We start from the raw sequence: 22464 nt of genomic DNA, 5'->3' as shown, positions 1-22464 counted from the left end.
TTTCTAGAAACTGCTAAGAGTAACATTAAATTGATACACTAACACACACGTATCTTCATGGCCTAAGAGCAAAATGAATGTTCTGATAACGTGCAGCACCCCTTGCACATCATCTGTCTCTTTTCATTGTGTAGCCTTAGTAAGGCAGCTTTAACAGTTTTAGCTGTGACATTATTAGTGTCACTTTAAAAAGGACTTCAATAACATTTTGCCTTCTCATCATCTGCCTATTTCATATGCCCTGACCACCACGCAAGACACACCAGAGCAGAGAGAATACATTAAATATCGATTTCAGCAAGATTTACGTGCCAGTAGCTAGCGTTAAAGAAAAGCTCTTGCAAAATATTTCTGGATGCTTTCCACTCAATTTCTCAGTATCTTTCTACCCTACAAACAGCCACGTGAAAGCTTTATTGCCTCATTTTTATTTTTAATGTGAGTTGTATCAAAAACGCATTTCACAAGAATGAAAAATGCCACGACTGGCTGGGCTCAAAGACAAAAAGGAGTAAGGAACACATCTATTTTTATATTTATTTCTGAATTCACACTAAAACCTCCTCAGAAAATAAATCAGCAGTCCTATAGGGAAAAAAAAATCTGCTTTTAGAAGTACACCATTAGAGTCCTTTTTATACAGACACAAAGAGAAAATTAAATTTTTATTATCTCAAAAATGTGTATTTTTGCTACCGTGTAAAGGTCTACCATATATAAAAAAAGTACACTAACATTAACTGGAACAGTATTCTTTCACTTTAAGGAATGTTTCTGTCCCAAAAGCTGAGAAGAGTAATACATTATACTGTAACATAATGCAGTCCATGAAGTTCACAAATTTTTTCCTTTTTAAAATATTTATGTCGCGTTAAAACTCAGAACAATGAAAACATTGTTCTATTAGTTTGTTTAGGTTTTGGTTTGTTGTTGTTTGTTTTGGTTTTCTTTTCAGGTCTGAGCACTGTAGCCACCTAAAGTAAGAAAAAGTTCCAAAGAGCAGAGAGAAGAAGAAACAGAAAACACATGGTTCAGAGGTTGGTGCCACTGGTGGAATTTTGAGGGGTTTAGGCTGTGGGCTGCTTTACAAGATGCTCGCCATGCTGGCAACAGACAGGGAACACCTATCTGAAAAGGGAAAAAGGATCCTCAGGCAAGAGCTAGCAGGGCTCATTGAAAGGGCTTTAAACCAGGCTGGAAGGGAGATGAGGATGAAACCAGGCTTGCTAGAGAGGAGCCTGGGAGCAGCATGCCAATACCCATGGGACAGTATGGTAGTAAGGCCTTGCAGTTGCCTTCTCAGTGGAGGTGGGGGATGATGATCCACAAGAGTTGATGGGCTGGTAACTACTGAAGCATCTGAGAAGTGTCTGGAGGGAATTGAGACTTCTTCCCCTAAGAAGGTAGCAAGACCATTAGCCCAGCTGAAGTGCATCTATACCAGTGCTGAGATGCTTAATGCCTTCTTTGCCCCAATCTTTAATAGCAGAACTATTTGTTTGCTGGGTAGCCAGCCCCTCAAGATGGACAACAGGGATGGGGAACAGGAGGAGAGGAAATGGTGAGTGACCTAGACATACAGCAGTCTCTAGGGCCAGATGGGTTACACCCAAGTGTGCTGAAAGAGTTGGCAGATGTTCTTACCAAGCCACTCTTCATGATTTATCAGCAGTCCTGGCCTACTGGGGAGGTCCCAACTAACTGGAGATTAGCAAATGTGACACCCATGTACATGAAGGGCTGGAAAGAAGAGCTGGGGAACTACAGACCTGTCAGTCTGACCTTGATGCCAGAGAAGGTCATGAGTGCCATAACACACCTTTACAGGACAATCAGGCCCAGTCAGCATGGGTTCACGAAGGGCAGGTCCTGCTTAACAAATCTCATCTCATTCTATGACAAGATGACCCAACGTGGTACATGTGGGAAAGGCTGTGGATGTTGTTTACCTGGACTTCAGTATAACCTTTGATACTGTTCCCCACAGCATCCTCATGAAGAAACTGGCTGTCCATGGCTTGGATGGACTCTGTTGGGTCAAACACTGGCTGGATGGCCAGGCCCAGAGAGTGGTAGTGACTGGAGTTAATCCAGTTGGCAGCTGGTCACAAGTGGTGTTCCCCAGGGCTCAGTGCTGGGGTCAGTCCTGTTTAATACCTTTAATAATGACCTTGAAGAGGTGATTGTGAGTGCCCTCAGTAAGTTTGCAGATAACACCAGGTCAGATGGGAGTGTCCATCTGCTGCAGGGTACCATGGCTCTGCAGGGACACTGAAAGGGCTCAATCAATAAGCTGAGGCCAGTCATATGGGCTTCAACAGGGCCAAGTGCTGAGTCCTGCACTGAGGATGCAACAACCCCATCCAATGCTACAAGCATGAACCATTTATCATAATCCACTGGAATTTAGCAGGTTTTATTGAAAGTTAAACATATATACATTCAAGTTAAATGAAACAGAAACAAGCAGTAAATTAACTACAACCTTGGGTACAGAGAGGCAAAAGCTAACTCTGTCTATAAAAAATATATTTTCTACTATGCATAAAAGGAGACAGGTTTCCAAAGAGCATGTGCTGGTTTGAGGCCAGCCAGAACATCTCTTGCCCCGAAAGGGACAAAAGAATGACACACACAAATGGATTGGAGAGTGATGGAAAGTTTAAATGGAAAAGCGATTGGTGAAACTACAGAAAAACTACAAAGCATAGTGGCAAAGAACATCCTAAAGCATACAGAGTCCCTTACACAATTCCCAGAGGCTTCCAATCCTTCCCTCCTCCCACCTGAGGGTCTACCCAATCCCTCAGGGCTCTTTCTTCCCCCTCCCACTGCTAGGCAAGTCTCAGGCTGGCCAGGTCTGAGACTGCCCCCCCCCCCTCCATTCTCCTCCTGGCATTAGGCCTAGTCAGGCCTAAGGGGTCTGAGATACTCCCCTGGCATTACCCGATAAGAGAGAGCATCTCCCACGGCGGGGCAGAGAGGGAAGAAAGAGAAAGAATATGACTCTGCAGATGGATTGATAGGGTGCAGGATTTATGGGTAGAAATACGCCGTCTCCTGTGTCCACCCCTATTGGGTGGGCACCTGGGACACCAGAGGTGTATCTCATGCAGCAGTGGCAGGGGGCACCCAGCCTAAACTGCCACATTCCAACCCTTATTTCATACCCATAACTCCTGCACCCAAAACATATCATCAAATCAGAAACAGTCCTTAGATGACATGTCTGGCAAAGTCCAAGTCTCCATCTGGGCGTCCCTCCGAAAGGTCTGTCCCTCGGGCTCAGGTCACAGTTCAGTCCAGCTCTTCTCCCTCATCCTGTGGAACCTCCCAGCGATGCAGAGTTCATTCTTCTGCACGGTGAACTCTTCATGGGTGTGGCAGTTTAGGCTGGGTGCCCCCTGCCACTGCTACATGAGATACACCTCTGGTGTCCTGGGTGCCCACCCACAGGGCTGGACACAGGAAATGGCGTATTTCTACCCATAAATCCTGCGCCCTATAAGGCCATCTGCAGAGTCATTCTCTTCCTCTTTCTTCCCTCTGCTCCCATGGGAGATGTCCTCTCTTATCAGGTAATGCCAGGGGAGTATCCTCAAGGCCTCTTAGGCCTGTCTAGGCCTAATGCCAGGAGGAGAATGGAGGGGGGGCAGTCTCAGACCTGGCCAGCCTGAGACGTGCCTAGCAGTAGGAGGGGGGGAAAGGAAGAGCCCTGAGGGATTGGGTAGACCCTCAGGTGAGAGGAAAGGAGGACTGGGAGGCTTTGGGGAATTCTGTGAGGGGGTTCTGTATGCTTTAGGATGTTCTTTTCCACTATGCTTTGTAGTTTGTAGTTTTCTGTAGCTTCACCAATTCGCTTTTCCATTTAAACTTTTCCATCACTCTCCAATCCGTTTGCGTGTGTCATTCTTTTGTCCGTTTCGGGGCAAGAGATATTCTGGCTGGCCTCAAACCAGCACAATGGGTCCGATGGAGCATCCTGGCCACCTGGAAATAACCTCACAACTTCTCAGTCACGGACCTTTCCCAAGCCCGGCGCTGACCGGTTCCAGCCCAGGCACCGTGGCACGTAAAAATGAACGAAAGAGAAAAGAACCAAAACACCAAGGAATCAAAACCAAAAATATGTGGTCCCTAATGCCATGGTCATATTGCTCAGCTCAACAAACCTTCTTGGAGATAACATGCAACACAGCAATCTCTATGCTCATTCAATACTTGTCTGTTTGGAGTAATGACTCCCATTTGTGCAACAATATGTGATGATGGTGATATTCCAATAAGCTAGAACTGCACTAGGAATATCTACCAATAATTTATAAAAGCTGCATGTATTAAACTAACCTTCAACTCTAATGGCTTTAATAGGGTACACATCAGTACACTGGCTGTAACTCATATTGGATTGCTCCAAGAAGTGTTAGAAAATGTTGGTGAAGCCTCTCGGCTGCTGAAGATGTTCCATTAAATCACCTGTAACTTTACCCAGATGTCATTTCAAGTATAATAAAAAATATTTACCTATTTCAGCTAACTTCTCATAGTCAATTTCAGACATGCTTCCCCTTAGGAACAAGTCTGTGTAGATCTTGTTAACTGATTCTTGCAGGAACCCTACAAAAACAAAGAAAAGCAGTTGTCATCACAATTCATCTACCATACAATACAACAAGAAAACATCCCATCAACAGCATTTGGCTACCATTTTCTTACAAGACGAAGTATTAAAGTATTTCAAAACAGCAGTCAAAAAATAAAAAAAAAACAAACAAACAAACCAGAAAACCTATGTATAATAATAAGACTTTCAACAAATGGACCTGTTTTTATTTCACGGAATTGTCAGGGTTGGAAGGGACCTCAAGGATCATCTAATTGCAACCCCCTTGCCATGGGCAGAGACACCTCACACTACATCAGGTTGCCCAGAGCCACATCCAATGTGGCCTTAAAAACTTTCAGGAATGGGACTTCCACCACCTCCCTGGGCAACCTCTTCCAGTATCTCACCACCACCCTTATGCTGAAGAACTTCTTCCTAAGGTCTAATTTAAATCTTCCCTTCCCTAGCTTGGACCCACTCTCCCTAGTCCTATCACTACCTGACACCCTAAAAAGTCCCTCACCAGCTTTCTTGTAGGCCCCCTTTCAGATACTGGGGGGGTTGTTCTTCAAAATACTTGTATGATATACATTTTTGGTGACAAATACCAGAATTTCATCTTAATTCACTTCCAGAAACAAATTTAACCTTTTTTGTTTCCTAATTTTATTTCTCTGGTGAAGATGATATGTATACTCCGTATCTTCACAAAAAAAGGCACTTATATTCTATAGGAGTTGTAAGTTTTATTACAGAAAACATTCTATGCTTCATGTCACAGGAGCAAGCATCATGAAAATTCCAGGTTTACATTAATATTTTAAAAAAATAAACCCTTAGCTGTTTCTGTGTGTAATCACTGCTTTCTGTCAAACATTCTGCAGAGTGCTTTGCAAACAATACTAAGTAACATACCCAAAAACATTCATCAGGAGCAAAGAATCTGACTTGGAAGATCTGTGTCCTGAAGCAGCTGCTCCTAAGTACAAAATGAGTACTTCCCTTGAACTAACTTGGGTGTGGAGCTTTTCTAACCCTTCTTAATGAATTTTAAATCCTTGTTTCACTTCAGTTTGGTTTCATCTAAATGTGCTCTTTCAGAAGGTAACAGGCAAATTCATGGCTTGGTTGTTGAAAAAAAGGCATAAACAAGCATGTTGTTCTCCTCTGTACTTCTCATGCTGTCCTCCTCTAACTTTGCTGTTGGATTTTGAGTTGCTCCCTCCAAGCACTGAAATTGGGAAATCCTTTTTTGACCAAAAAAAAAAAAAGAGAGACCAGATAGTTTGTCTGTTTCTGCCTACTGTAAACATCTCAAAGCATAAGTAAGTTTATTCCAGAAGTTTTGAGAGCTAGATACCATCCTTTTTAACTGGAGAAGGGAAGTATAAGCAGCTCTCTATAAATACAATGCACATGAAGAAAACAAGTAAATGTGTTTAATTATATGTTTACATGAAGAGAACAAATACATCAGTGGTAAAAGGAAAAACAGTGAAAATGTGGGCCCACTGCTGACACAGGATGCAGAGAAGGCAGAGTTACTGAATGCCTTCTCTGCTTCTGTTTTTACTGGCAAGACAAGCCTTCAGGAATCCCAGACCTTGGAGTTAAGAGAGCCTGGTAGAAGGAAGACTTCTCAATGGTCAACCAGAACTGGGTTAGAGATCATTTGGGCAAACTAAACACCCACAAATCCATGGGCTCTGATAGGATGCAGCCACAAGTGCTGAGAGAGCTGGCTGATGTTTTTGCTCTACCACTCTCCATCACCTTTGAAAGCTCATGAAAAACAGGAGAGGTGCTAGAGGACTGGAGGAAAACCAGTGTCACTGAGTCTTCAAAAAGGGCAAGGAAGAGGACCCAGGAAACTACAGACCAGTCAGCCTCACCTCCATCCCTGGAAAGGTGGAACAGCTGATTTTGGAGGCCATCTCTAAGCATGTGGAAGAAAGAAAGGTTATCAGAGTAGCCAGCGCAGGCTTACCAAGAGGGAATCATGTTTATGATGCAAAATACCCCTTAGTGATTAATATTCTAACCAGCAATCACTTGTTTATTATTATTGTGAGCAGTATTCAGAAATTTCTAAAATTAACAGTTAGGAACAACCACAGTAATGCCTGGGGGTTTAGCAACTAGTTTGTGGCAGGTATTATAGTTGATTCAGTGCTCTTAAGTACTTTATAAATTTTCTGATCATGTTACCTGTATCGGTCAGAAATAACTGGTACATAAATATCCACTTCAAATAAAACTTTTAGGATTATTTTTAAAAAAAATTCCCTAGAGAGAAAGTTTCTATTTTGTAGGAATGTCATGATACTAAGAAGTTTTCAAGGGACTTCACAGCCAACCTATAAGCTCACACTTGCATTCACAACTCAGCCTTCAACTCCACCAAGTATTTCAAGCAGGCCTTTCCTGTCTTTGATGAAGCTAGAACCTGACCACAATAAGCTCTTTGTGCCTTATTTTTCTCTTAAGTTTTTCAGTTTAGTTTTCATTAATTACCACCAAATTCAGCCAAATTAATTCAGCCAAACAGAGCAGTCAATGTTCAATATTTCTGATCTTCACAGACTTCATCTCAACTAAGTATTTCCCAAAGCTCTTGTAAGAAACGGAGGCTCTACTTTCATTTTAAAGTACCTATTTATACTGGGCCTCTCCACCCTATTAAATTTTAACCATAAATAATAACCAAAATCATAACTCATAAAAACTAGGCTATATCTTTGACACCAGATTGCTTTTCAGATAATGAGTACTGAAAGGCTCAATGAATTGACAGAACAGGGGGGTGGGGTGAGGAAACTCCTCTCAACCCCTGGGTTGAAGGAAAAAAAAACTCAAACCAACCAACCTGATATAATCCTCCTGCTGCATAGCATAGAATAAACCCCAGTTTTTCCTTCATACTAATTGCTAACACTGCAGTTAGAAGTAGTGGCTGAGTCAAAGAGGGTAAAATTAAACCTCTCCCAAAACCTGCTGAAAATCATCTGGCTTCCTAACAGCAGAGTTACTGTGCAAGTGAGAGCGACTACTACAGCATTAAAACGTTTGCAAACATTTAACACACAAAGTTACTAGGAAGCTACAAATAATTTAGATGGAATCAAAGAATAACAGAAATGGGGAAGAACCCATCTGCCTGGTTTTCAGCTTACTGTTCACTCGGGGCAGCAATTAGAAAGTTTCCAGTTACAAGGCAAATTTACCGTAGCACCCTTGGAAATTGATTTTCCACTGACCGCAGCATTCTCTGTTCCTGGGAGATAACATAATCTCCCTTAATAGCATTCCCTGCCACGTATCACTGCTTCTAGTAAACTGTCACATTTAGTACCTTCCCCCACCTCACTAGAAAAAAACAAAGCAAAACAAAACAAAAAAGCCTTGAAAAGAGCCAACCTACAAGACTCCTATCAATAACAGAAATTTAGTATTTTACACAATAGCACATCCTATATCCCTCCCTCCACAAGAGAAGGTTATTACTTACTGACACCCCTAAAAGTGCATTACTTCACAAAAAATGAAGGAAGCCACACACAGGGAACTGCTTGATAGCGAACTCACATCTACAAATAGTCTGAACAAAGGCAAGGGATTCCTCCCAGCCTGTGCTATTTATTCCCTCAGTTGTCTGATACGTTCTTCTTCAAATTTAAATACTCTGTTTTCTCTCCCCCTGCTTCCCCTCATCCTCCAATGTTCTTGCCTTCCACTGATATTCCTTGTTACTTTGAAAAGGTGTGACAGCTCGCTGTGTAACATCAGTATGCAATTTACATTTTGATAGCAGGAGAATTCCATGTAAACCCAGTATTTGTTAAGGACTATGGTCTACATAATCAAGTAAAGTGGTTTCAGAAGACTATTTTATTATTTAGAATACTGCAGGAACTTTGCTGTGGAATTTAGAAACACAGCAGCAACACGAGCTGAGTGCTTAACGTACTCATGAGAAGTGCATTCAAAGCACCCTCCATTTTTCCCATAGCTTGCCTGCACTAAATAGGATTTTTTCTCAGTGTTATCTCCTACACAATGTCTACCAAAACCAAAGTCCATATTCATCATTAGCAGTTGGTTTCAGGTAGAGGTCTGAGATAAACACTTAGCTGTGCTTACCATGCTGACCAGATCAGAAATGGAAAGCAGAAAGTGGGACAGATGGATGAAACTATTCTTAAAAGGAGTCTCCTGTTTTCTGCAGTGACTTCTCTGTCCACACCGAGACCTAGGACAGATTCGCCCTACAGCCTGGACTCCTGTCCTCTGCAAGGGTGCCAACTGCACAGGGGGGCTTTGCATGCAGCAAGCAAAGCTGCACAGTTGCAGATGTGGTTTTGCACAGAACTGAAGTGCTCTTTTCAAAAAAAAACTACTGTGAAGCCTGGAAAAGTAAATATTCTCATGCTGCTTCCACATGTTAATATTGATGAGAAGCATTACCGAACCTAGAAATTCAACAAAATTTCAACAGCTTTAATTTTATTCTACTTTCCATTGGGGCTCTAATCCTAAATTAATTTTACTACTGTAGCAAGTTCCATTGATTTTGATGTGGGAAAGATAAATATACAGAAATTCCCAGTACTGGCCACATTTCTTCATCACGTCAAAACATTTTTAACCCAACTTCCCCTGAAAAATTCATTTCAAAGGAAAAAAAAAAAATCAGCAAATTGAATTAAAAAAAAGGAGAAAAAAAGTGAGGGATGATGATGCACATATTGTAAATATGAATTTACCAATCAGAAAATTACTTTTTAACGTTCAATGCAAGTTTACAAAGTTATCCAACTATGTATGAATACTTACTAACTTTAAAAAGTACAATCTCTATTCTTAATTGCATCTACACAAATTGATTTCCATACCACTTAACACACAAAAATGTCATGCAAAAATACCAGAAATATTCCTGCAACTGTTCACCATTTACCTTGTGCATAAATTTTAACTTGGCTTGGGTTCTTGCATATTAAAGTTGACAACTCTGTTCTTTCAGAATTAACAGAAACAGTAAAAATTTACAAGTGGTTAAAACTACCATCTCAATATAAACTAACACTGTGCTGTAGCATCACGTTTCTGTCCCAGAAATAATGCAAGAATTTAGTTGGCTTTCAGGCTAAGATGAAAAACACTGTTGAAATGGGGAAGTAAAAATAAAAATTAAATGCATATGGCCTTAAAACAAAACCAACCAACCAATCACCAACCAACCAAACACAGAAAACACATACACAAAAAAACCAACCAAACAACAAAAAACCCAGACCAGTTTATCCTTTCTAGTATCACATTAGTTTGGGGGATTTTGAGTTTCTTTTCATATAATGATCAGAGAAGGAGCACACACAAAGGTTAATTCCAGCAATGGATTGTACCACAGCCTTGAAAATCACACAAAAAAAAAAAAAAAAAAAAAAAAAGAAGCCAGTCTCCTTGTCATGAGACTCTGTACTCTATCATACCAAGTTATACTCTGATCAAACAGAACTGGTTTCTCTGAAAGTAATTTTCTACTAGATTCATCCATTCATCACTTGGAAAACAGAAGGATGGTACATATTGTCCTAAACTTGGAAAGAAGCCCAAGTTATTTAGCTGGGTTTTTTTTCAGTATTTTCTCCTGGATAAATACTAAGGCATTATTCTTTAATTACACAACTCCCTAAATGGCTTTGTTTATTTAGAGTTTGGAAAACACAGAAAAGGGGCTTTGCTCCTTCAGTGCCTGGGGCCACTACATTTGCACTGTAAATCTAAGCTATGCAGAAAGCCTGGCTGGTGACTCAACTTGACAGAGCAATTAGGGTGGACAGTGTGCTACGGGTATTTGACACACCTGTGGTCCTCACCCCCATAAAGTCTGTACCTCAAACTCTATTTCTCTACTCCCAGGTATTACTGCTCTTCAGTCTAGTGACTCTGCATGTTGCAATGTTCACCACATGGATGTATAGTAACAAAGACAGAAGAGACCAGTAACTTCACACAAAAAGTATTTTTATCAAAGATGTTAAGTGTAATTGTGAAGCATACTCTTAACCCTCACTGGTTCTAACCTTGGCAGAACAAAAATGTGTTAATGTTGAACAAAGGGGAGGAGGTGCTTACATGCTATTACTGGACTTGTGTTGATGATAAAATCAGAATTCACTTTCTGATGCCATCAACTGGGCAAATTTTAACCAGCACCACATGCATTTAAAGCAAAGATGCACTATATGCATAAAATACATAAAGCAACATTTGCTATGTTATGCAAGAAATACAATTCTCAGCAGGGAGGATGGTAAACACTGTTGAAGCACACTCCTGAAATCAGAAGTTCAGTTTTTAACAGAATTATTTTTCCACTTAGGGAGAACACTCTATTCATTAGGGGTTTGTTGGTTTGGGTGTTTTGGGTTTGTTTGTTTTGTTGTTTGTTTTGGGGTTTTTTTGGGTTGGGTTTGGTTTTTTTTTTTTTTTTTAGGGTTTTGGGGCAGGGTATTCTTGGGGGTGGGCTGTTTGTTTTACACATACGTAGGTTTGTACCCAAGAAAATTTAGAGTGTAATTGCCTACAATAGTACAGATTCTGGAGTGTGGAAGAGATAAGAAAGAAGACATCTACTGCCTTGTGCAGCACAATCACACCTTTCCTCTGACAGAGGCCGTGTTGTGGTTCAGGATGTCCTTTACGGGCTGTCCTGCACCATGAATAATGTCCATGGGATGCAGAAACCAAACTGTATCCATTCCTATCTTTCCCCTGAGAGCTAACTCTAGACTGCAGGCTGCCATGCAGATGTCAGTCACCTAATAAAACGTTTTTGCACAGTTACACAGTACATGCAATCACAAAAGTATATTAAAATCTAACTGCCTCTGTAATGCTTCTGATCACCTCTGTTGCAGGAATGGAGCAGGCAGGTAAACAAAGTGTCTTATACTTTGAACCTAGAAGTTCTACTACACTGCCCACCACTAGTTTTGCTTGTCTGCTGGGAAACCAGTGATTACAGTCTTTTCACTGACCATAAAATACAGAAGTAGTGTCTCTGCCCGTGCCCTGCCATACCCTCTCTGCTGGAAGGAGTCAAAAATCTACTTACGGGAAGAATTAAGCATGCCAGAGTGAAATAAAAATGGTTTCCCTGCTGCCTAGAAATATTTGCATGTATCAGCCATTCCCGGTCCTGGAAGCACCGATATAAAGGGATTATTTCTATTCATTACCATCAAAGAGGTTTTGGAAATACTCTTTTGTTGTCTGAAACTGTGCAGCTATTTGCTTATCACAGCCACTAGTTCATCTGGCACAGTGCAAGAACATGATAAAAAAAAAAAGTCTCTAATGTAGAACCAATTAGCAGAAAGCCATGTATGCTTGCTGTATCATTAGGACAAAATTATCTGAACATGGCTAAGTGGCTGCAACACAACACACTACACCACCATTTTTTTGATTCAGTGCAAATGTTTATTGACTAAACAGAGATTACTATAATGCAGTCATAATAAACATTAATGATCACTCACCCACAGAAACTGCTCTCTAAATTAATATACTGTAATACACTCTAACGTGGCAGAATTATGTTGGGCTGAACTGATGCTTAACTAGCGCTTCCATCTCAAGGGATTATGCACTTCCAGTTGCAGACAAGTATATTTTAAAGACTATGTTTATTAATTAAATTAATCTGACAAGTTACTGGACAAAGGGTTGGTGTATTATGATAAAAAAGGAGTTTTAATTGCATAATTATTCACTGGGGATTCCTCTGACTGGAATAAATTAGGGCTTTTAAAATAAATTAATATGCTTCTTATATTTATGCAACACAGGCTAACGTTTCCAGTTCTTGTCAAGAGGCAGCAATACCCAGTCTTACCATCACTCCTCCCACCTCCAAGCTGCACCAAAATGAAATACTACTGTAAAGCACAGGAGGCGAGTTCCAAAAGCCATTTTCTCAAGTGAACATAAAGCCCATGTTTAGTTATAAATCTCAATTAAAATCCCAAGATAACAGAACCTACTGTTCCACTGCTTCTCCCTTTTCACTGGATTGTTTCTTAATCAGTGCACTGAATACCCAGTTAGTTGTTGGTTTGCCTGAAACAATTGTTTCTCCATTAATTCACAAAATTAAAATTAAACAGCTTCCACCTGGCCAGTTTATAAGTTATCATAACTTAGTGCACAAGGCAGGAAATTACATACTGTAAAGCCTGGCAACATTCTACTACAAGTGTTCAATGCATGATGGCCATAAAGCTGCCAAGCAGACGAGTAAATCTTTCAGATGACAATTCAAGTAATTGATCTGTTTTTGTCAAGGGGCTTAGGAGGGACCAGTAGAGTTCAAATGTCTGAATAATCAAACAGCAACAACAAGCCACTTCAAATCCAATTTTGAACCAAACTTCCTTCCATATTCAGCCTGTATTAAATCTCCCCTCTGTTGATATCAGCACATTACATCAGTGGAATTTTAATTTTTAAAGTCACATTCCATGCTAGATTTCTATAGATGCTTGGGAATTAAAACTGAACTAAAGTTTTAAAATAACAACACATTTCAAGAACTTGTAGCATCAGCTGTTTTCTTGACGTTAGAATTGTAAAGACTATGTTAAAATGTTTTGGGTTTTTTTTTTCTTTCTTTTCTCCTCTTCTAACAACAACTAAATCTCCCTAGCAGAAAGAATACTTGTATGGACAAAACTGCAGAACAAAATAATACATTTGTCAACCAAGACTATGCAGCAATGACAGGAAGAACCAGAAAAGAGTAAAAAGACAGATGTTTACATACTAAATTCTAAAGGATGAAAGTCCCCTCCACCACCAACTACTCAACCCTAAAGGTAGACTTAAAAATTTGAATTATGGATAAAAGGTTCCTGTCTCAAGTTCATTACACCCATGTCTTTTAGAGGCAACTGTCTTACCTGGTAAGGCATACAGACAGTGACCTCCAAAGACCAGCTAAAATCTGCATGAGAAGCATCTTGTGTCATGGTTCAATGACATTAAGTGTCACTCAGAAAAGGTGAAGTCAAATGAAAGGAAGAAGTGACACAGCATAAATGAACTCAGCAAATCAAAATTTGTTCAAACAGTTTTGGCAGGTTAACTTTTTTTAATCAGAAATATTTATGCGACATCAACTATCTCCTGTCCTCCTGAAGATGACACAAGCAAAGATGCATGCCTTTTCACTGCCTCAATGTATTCTGACTAAATTGACAGAAATGTGATTGTGCATCACTGCACGACCTGGATCAAGTTTTTATTGAGGACTGATCTGCTTGCATGTATATTTGGTAATATTGATCATGGAACCACTGCCTCATTAGGCTTCCACCCCGAAGACCTCATCACCTGTCAGGGTTTGAGGGGGGTGCCTTTTTAAAAAAACAAAAACAAACAAAAAAAAAACCCCACACAACACAGAGTTAAGACCTCCAAGAGAACCAGAAAGGTCCAGGAGGGGGACCTTGGAAAATTGTAACTTCGTTATTCAACCCCATAATTTTGCTATCTCTTTGTAAATTGGCATCAAGGCCAACTCACTCTCTTTTCTCCTTCCTGTTTGACTCCCCAGAGGGAGTCCCTTACCTGGTAAACCATGGCAGAGCAGGCCTGTTTATGGCTTTCAGAAGCCTGACTAATTTTCTCCTGAGCAATTACGACCTGCTTACACCAGGGAGACAATGAGGGGGGAAAGAAAACGAGTACTGGGGTTTGTGGTTTAGTCTGGTTGGGGGAAGGTTTTTGGTTTTTTTTCATGTATCCTGTATATGTATTAGGTGTTAGGATGTATTAGGATTTATGTATTCTGTATTTTCCTGTGTATTTTTGAGGGCATTTGTCTGTATTCATGTACATTACAGAGCAATTCTCAGGTAAAAGATTGTAGAAAAACAAATTAAGCAATAGCAGTAGCAGGCAGCTGAAATGATGACTTATTATTAAGTGCAGTCTGCTATAGGACCTTATCCATACTTTAAAAAAAGTCAACTTCATAAGAAATTTTACTAATTCATGTAGAACTATTTGCTGTCATTACACCTGGTTTATTACCTTTCTCTCTTTAACTGCACCCCCAAGCAGGCACAAACTGTCATCTTAGGGAAAAAAAAAAAATCAAAAATTTCTAACATCTGCAAAATAATAAATCCTATCTCCCCCTTAAGAAATTTAATGCTGGTAACATATTGCAAGAATGACACACTTTAGGTCATCAATCTTCACAAAACAACTAGAAGACTCTTCAGAGGTACTCAAAACCACTGGTATCCAGTTCTTTTTCAAACTTTCAAACATATACGAGTTAATGGCTACACAAATCTAAAGATACAAGTGCACCAGTTCTACAGACACTTAAACCCATGCTAACATTTAACAAGACCACATTGTTTATTCATTATTCTTCTGTCAGCACATCATAAAAACGGAAAACAAAGAAAATTTTTATTACTTACATGCTGAAATAATCTTTAATGCTGCTACAGTTTATAGTGTTGTTACAGGCTAAAGTACTACTACAACAGAAGTGACATGAAGGTCTGCATTTAAATAAGGCATCGAGGAAAACAATGTTTTTTACTGAACAGAGGAAGGCAGCAGGGTTAAAAAACAACTGATTGGTTTTCAGGCATTCAAGTGACCTGAAAAAGAAGCTTATGCACTCAGCAACTTACTGTGTTATGCACATTCCAACAATATTCCCTTTGATGTGTTTAATAAATATTTAATAAGCAGTATATAAGCATAAGAGCATAGAGTTTGAGGGGAAAAACAAAACAAGAGGACAAGTCAGCTGTGGAAAACAGCAAGGCCATGTAGCAGAGGACAGTAACTTGCAAACTATTCACTAATGTAATGATCAGAAGCACATAAGGTTGTCAGGCAAGGTTCTTCTCCTCTAACTGCCATGAACTGAAGCCTTTAAATATATCTCTAGTTTTTCTTGAATCTTTATAACTTTTCAAAGGATGCAGACACAGCTTATCTCACCAGAACTGCTACCAAGCATACTTGCTCTACCTGTGTGGCTGAGAAGAAAAACATTTCTTTAGACTGGTTGATATACTCGATGTCTTTATCTTAGCTGTTGACCATGATCAAGCCACCTTTACTACCTAGAAAGAGTTCAGGGACAGGATGAAGAAGTTTTCCATTCTCTCAGAGACTCAATTAAAATTACACAGCAGCCATAAGCACACACAAAAACCAAAACCAAAACAAACAAACAAAGAAAAACAAAACCACGCTGACAACAAAAAAAACGTGCTCAGGAGTGCACATTTTTTGGAATGCCATCAATGCAGCAAAACACCTAACAGCATATTCTGCCTCCTTCCAAACATGAATTTTTTTTCCTTTTCTCTGCTTTTGTTTACATATTAAGAACACATCCCTGCAAGTCACACACCATGCCACTTGGACACACAGCCCTCTAAGGCATTTGGAACAGGCATAAAGCAGCAGCCCAATAGAAGTCCAGCTAACATCAACTGTGTGTTCAAGGTTTTCATGAATCAATGCCTCAAAGAAGGGTTAGCTGTTTGATTCATCAAGAAGTGGTTCTGCCATTCTTCACCTAATCAGCTCTAACATGTATTTTCCACGAAGGTACTTTCACAGATATCAGGATTACAATAAAATTTAGTTCTGCTCCCCTCAACTACAGTTGCTAGAGCCAAAATCTTCACCTTGTACCCTACTCTGCACCCATCTGGTAGATACTTGGTGAAAATAAATAAGAGTTCAACGAGAAGCAAACCATTCAGTGTCAGTAACTGAATGGTAGCAGAGCCCTTTATCAACTTCAATTGAACAGTGTCATTAGGGGGTAAAGAACCATTGTTTTTTCACTCAATGATATATGACTTCTAAATGACTCCTCTCTTTGTTAATAGATTTATCCAGGCATCTGTATGCTTTCAGGAGGTTTCTTAAACATTACTGTAATTCTTTTCTCACCATCTGACTTTAAAATCCTAAATTATCCCACAGGCAGATAAGGAGCACTTGGCTCTAGAGCAAATTCATTCACACGTCCTGTCTGCTGGGAAAGAAGTTAGTGAAAGAAATTAAAAAGAAACTGAAAGCTGAATTTATAATAATCCCACTTACAACAGTTGGGCTCTAGCAGGATTATGGCTAGAACAAGAAACTGGTTTAACCCTTGAAAGGCATCTTATAATTAAATTGACATTCCTACCCAAAAAAATGCTACCTACTGGTGGTGCAAAAGAGCAAAGATAACTACAAGAAATGAAAGCTTTCCCCCCATTTTACAATTTATATCTTTTTGCTGGTATTTAGTTGGTACTTTTAATGGTTCCTACCTGGTATTATTCTATACCTGAGATATTTTCACACACTTTTGAGTAAACAAGCAGTTTCTTTGCAAGGGGCTTTTGCAAAAGAGAGCAAAGCATTTTTTAAGCAATAATGAAAAAAAAAATGAGAAAAGTTGAGAAGTTGTCAAAGGAAATAAGAAATACAATATTTGAAGTTAATTACAATTAAATACATAAAGATAATTAGCTTTCCGGTTCGCATCAGTGCCGTTCTGCTTTCTATTTTAACTTAGTAAATCATTACATATTTGTACATCAAACATCACCAGGTTACAGTAAACAATCAAGGAGGCCACCACACCCAAAATTAAACGTAAGACTTGTAAGAGACCTCTAATACCACTTGCATTTGTCTAACACTAACATGCAGTAGTACTACAAGCTCTGCTTGTGACAGCAGAACACCAGCTTCAGCAGCCCAGGAACATCTCCCCCCTCTTCCCCACAGAAGAAAGAACGCTGGGGTGGTAATTATCTCTCTCCATCTCTCCTCCTTTCTCTTTCTCTATTCTCTCTCTTTATTTTCCTTCTTTCTCTGTTTTGTTTGTTTGTAAGAAATAGTCTCATTTTGCTACATAACCTCATTTGTGTCTTAATTTCATTCACAGGAAAGTTCAAAAGAACCACATCTCCTTCTCGACTTCCATATTGTGACAGGACCATGCCAAACTTTGGAATGTCAGCCTCGAGCTTCAAGCAAGTGGCATCTCAGTCTTGAGACAGCTTCCAAAAGCAGAAAGTCCCATGACACTACAGACTTCCATTAGTAACACTTACCAGAAGAGAAAGTAGGATTTAAAGGGAAAAAAGCCCATAGCACTCGACTTTTTTTCATTGTTTCAATTAATTTGAAGATTTAGTATGTGCAAACATATAAAACAAATATTTTTTCCTCCACAGTTTTTCTGACTCATGTGGTAGATTAAAATAACGGATGTAATAATAATAATAAAGATGAATGGGCAAAGTCTGTGAACAAAAACACCTCAGTGTTTCCAGTTTTATGTAGGGCAGGTTATGCTTCTTCCACAACAATTCAATGCCTTCTTAAAAGTAAGAAGGGACTTGGTAGCTTTATGTTCTGAATCTTCTCTAGTTCTTAGCTATGTGATAAAAGATACCATAAAGTATTTCACGATAAAAGATGATACCACAAAGTAATTCTGGAGAAGTATTTCAGTATCCAACACACTGGTTTCTCACTGTGCACATTATTGTGCATTTACAGACCTTATGTTCAGTAGTTTAACAAATGACATGGAGTAGGTTTTCTTTAATGTTCACACAAAGATGGCTGTGCAGCTTTTTAGCTATAGGCAGGAAAATTTTCAGTACACCTGAATGTGTGTGTATACAAAGCAACAGAGGTTTGACTGAGCAACATCAGACAAAACAGGAAGTGTCTAGGTTGTATGGTACCAAAAGAAGATGTGGATGTTTAGATTCTTCACAGAACACCAGGAAAAACATAATAATAATAAAAAAGACCTACTTTCTTGTAAACAACATTGTAACTTTTCCCTGTGCATCCCTTTTCATAGCTAGCCCAAGCTCCCCATGCTAGTCACTGTGGTCTGAAATGACCGTTAAAATCCTCAGAAAGCTACAATGAGGGCATGCAAACACTCGAGAACTCTGTAAGGAGTTTAAAACAAACACAAACAAATTGAAACTGAAGATTTAAGTGTTTATCTGCAGAAATTTGGTATATGTTGCACTTGTTACATGTTCTCTCTACTGCACTGTGCTGTCACTGTATGTCACTATGTCAGAGAACATCATTGTATGTCACAGAACAGCTAGTTCACAGAATGGTTTAGGTTGGAAGGGACCTCCAGAGGTCATCTAGTTCAACTCCCCCCCCCTGCAGTGAGCAGGGACATCTTCCACTAGATCAGGTTGCTCAAAGCCCCATCAAGCTTAACCTTGAGTACCTCCAGGGATGGGGCCTAAACTACCTTCCTCAGCAACCTGTTCTAGCGTTCCATCACCCCTGTGTCAGTGTGAGCTGAAATTCACCCCACACCAACAATAACCAGGCTAGCTCAGTCTGGAAAGCAAATGAGAGCTGTATTTACAAGTAAATCTTCAATCTATGATGAAATGCAATGAATATGTACAAATATACAAAAATCACAACATTTACAAATATACACAATCAACAGAAAAGCACAACCAAGGTCCCTTTGCTTCCCCCCAAAGGGGACTTTCCCAAGGGGCCTCTCTCCCAGGGGCCTCCTCCCCCCAGACTCCCCCTGGCAGAAAGCAGAGTTAGTTAAAAAGCAAAGAGGCTGTTAACTTAGCTTGCCAAGGTCAGTGTGTTATCTTCAGGCAGAAGAGAAGAAGCAGCAGCAGCCAGACAGCCCAGCAAGGAAGCGAACTCCCCACTCCGACTGCCCCAACTTTGTTTTGAGTAGTGGTTCTTAAACATTTCTATCTATCCAATGGAAGTGTTTAGAACAATCATTATTTTGCTTTCTTACACCCAATAGTGACTTATTTACACTCTTTAGCTTTCTCTGCTTGAACTCTGAGAAGAAAAACGAAAGTGACAGTTTCAAACCATCACAACCCCCATGGTAAAGACTTTGTTCCTAATATCCAATCTAAAATTACACTTCTCTAATTTCAAACCGTTGCCCTACAGGCCTTTGTAAACAGTTCCTCTGCAGCCTTCTTGTAGGCCCCTCTTAGGTCTCCCCAGAGCGTTCTCTTCTCCAAGCTGGACAACACTAGCTCCCTCAGCCTGTAGTGAATGCTCTTCTGGAAGTTTTGATGTTCAGCTTTATCACCACAATCCCACAGCATCACACCACAGACAGCATACTCCCTGACAGCTGTGTGAGCCATATAGAAAATGAAGCCTGAAGTCTTCAGTAGCCTCAATTTCAAAGTTAGAAAAACCTAGCAAATTGCAAGCACTGCACAGCACACAATGTCAGCTATAGTCTTTGCTAAGAATTTACAGTTAAAAGAAACATTCCTAGAATATATTAATAAAGAAGTATAAAAGCTGCCTTCAGAATGAACAAATCAAAAGCCCTTAAGTCAGACATCACTGAAGGGCAATGAAGTTACACTGCTGGGGATTTTTCTTTACTATGGCTAGGACTGGATCAGAGCCTAGCTGACGTCATCCAAAACTTCCAAGTCTGAGACCCTATTTTTAGTTTTTCAGAACTTTATTTGTGGGATGAAATTTTTCAACCTTAAAAAAACCACATAAGATAGGAGCTCAGGAAGGATTGCTGAGAAAGTCAAGTGAAAGAAATGGGATTTGAACAAGATAAGAGAGAAAAGACGTGATGAGAGAAGTTGAATGAGTTCCAACTGGGGATAATAAGCAGAAAATCTGTGCTCACTAATGTAGCTTGAAATAAACCCCAAGATTGCTCTCTCACCTTTTTGTTTGTTTGTTTTGTTCTATCAGTGTATCAGTTGTTACATCCTCTCTCATTGATTGGCCTCAGAAAGAACAACCTGCAATTGCTATCAGCTAATCTATCACATCAAGACTCAGAAGTCCATACAGCTAATCCTGAGATTCTGTCTTGATGATGACAATCTGTACTGGTATCTGTTGTTCCTACAACACAATTAATCATATTTTTAAAAATTAAAGTTTATATATAGACACAAAGCCACAGAGTTTGTATACAAGAGTATCAGTGTGCTTCCTAAACCTATTTAGCAAACCTTCAGTAATGCCAGAGATAAGTTTGTTTCAACAATGGGATTTTAGGCCCCTACACATACATGCAAAGTCTTATTTTTTATTACAGGCTAAGAACAATATTTTTTCTTTCCATGTAAATTTTTCTTCAGCTTCTGCACAGGAGAATATGCTCTGAAGAGCCACTTTCTCTCTACTGAAAACATTATTGTCTTTCCCTCTTGTTAAGTGATGTAGGGGATGTAGTCAATAAAGACAGGGCTTGCATACAGGGAAGACAAGAAGGAATGGTCTCACAGCTGACATGCATGGTCTGGAATACATTTCTGGCTCTGCCAATGATTTCAAATGAGACACATTACAAGACATTAAACAAAATTATTCTGTTAGAGTTGAAGACTACCTACAAGTTTGCCAAGAGATAACATTTAAGTAAGATGAACAGAGCAGTTCCCTGAGGAGGGCTGATCCTACATTGCTCCCCCTGACTGACAGACCTGTTTTCACCATTCAGGGATCATGACAGAAATATAACCCTTACTTCTGGAATAATTTAAAATCATGGGAAAAATAGCTAAAATTAATACCTATATTTGGTTTTCCCTAAAACCTGAGACAGAGAGACAGACAAGACAGAGAGAGATGAGTTGCTCTTCAAAGAGCTAAGAATAGGGAGACTAGTCTGACATAAGTAATTGGCTTGAAAATAAAAGAAAACTGAGTACGACCATGAGTCTACACAAAACCCCAAGTAACAGCTGGAGTTCAGTGCTGAGTGTTTGACATTGGACACACAGTCCTTGATTCTCAGAGGTAACTGCAGCCCTGCTCTATTTAGTGTCACCTTAACCTAACAAGACTACACTCAATCCCCTCAGCCAGATCATTAATAAAAATATTAAACAAGCCTGGCCCCAGAACTGAGCCACGATGAACTGAGGAATTTCTTACAAATGCATGGCTTGTCCCATTGCATTCTGTGTTTGTATGATTAGAGGATTGTTATTTCTTACGTGTTTGTCAGCTCATGCTACTTATTCCCTATCTGCAGTCACTACCTGCATATGCCGTGAAAATTATTGTCTTCACAGATCAAAGATTACGCCTCCAAAAGACAGAGTGAGCAGGAGGAAGAGAAAAGCTCTCAAAGAGTATGGATTGCATCAATATCATATAAAGTGAATTTGGTAATAAGGAATGAAAGAATTGGTAAGTATGGAAAAAGACCTCAAGTACAGGCAGAAAAGAGATAATGTCTTCTTTATTTTTTCTTCCCTCAAATGTCTTTTAAACTAAATAAGTCACTTATTATATTTAGTTCTCTCTTTAAAATGCCTTGTATTTTATAACAAAAGTGCTTATTTTATTTAGGGTCAGGGAAAATTTCATGGTGCAACCAAACCACTCTTTAGTATACTGACAATGCTAACTACCAGTCTCTCACCTTAATGCAAAGAAAGCTTTTTTGACAACTGTCTCCTTGAAAAGACACCAAGATGTCAGTTTTTAAGCTGTCAGGCTGGAACAGTATAACATATAATAGAATTTGTGTCTTGTTATAGTAATATCCAGCAGTGTTGCTAAAATAAAAACAATATTTTGGCAATATTATTAAAATTACTCTGCGTTTGCATGCTTCGATACTGCCAACTAAAGTTTTCCCTTCATCAGTACTTCTATCCACATATTCTAAAGGGGTTTTTTTAGAGAAAAATATCCATTAAAACCAGTATGATTTTGTATTTTCCACTTTTTTCCTCTGCGTTTATTTTATTGTTTAAATTTTGATACTGTCC

At 39.4% G+C, this 22464-nt stretch overlaps 1 protein-coding gene across 2 annotated transcripts in view; it reads right to left on the bottom strand.

Moving 5' to 3' along the window:
- LOC128980922 (proline-rich protein 5-like) overlaps window positions 1-22464 on the bottom strand; it is a 166083-nt gene that overhangs the window by 55035 nt on the left and 88584 nt on the right. The window contains exon 1 of one of the 2 annotated variants that reach the window (XM_054399520.1): window positions 4525-4561. The exons of the other annotated variant lie outside the window; for it this stretch is intronic. Coding sequence (XP_054255495.1) covers window positions 4525-4561 — 37 coding nt within the window. Of the gene's footprint in view, window positions 1-4524; window positions 4562-22464 lie in introns of those variants that run through there. 2 annotated transcript variants of the gene reach the window in all.

The sequence above is a fragment of the Indicator indicator genome, chromosome 3 (assembly GCF_027791375.1).
Source record: "Indicator indicator isolate 239-I01 chromosome 3, UM_Iind_1.1, whole genome shotgun sequence".
Lineage (NCBI taxonomy): Eukaryota > Metazoa > Chordata > Aves > Piciformes > Indicatoridae > Indicator > Indicator indicator.
Note: the sequence above shows the minus strand (reverse complement) of the source record. Positions and strands in the feature narration are given on the sequence as shown.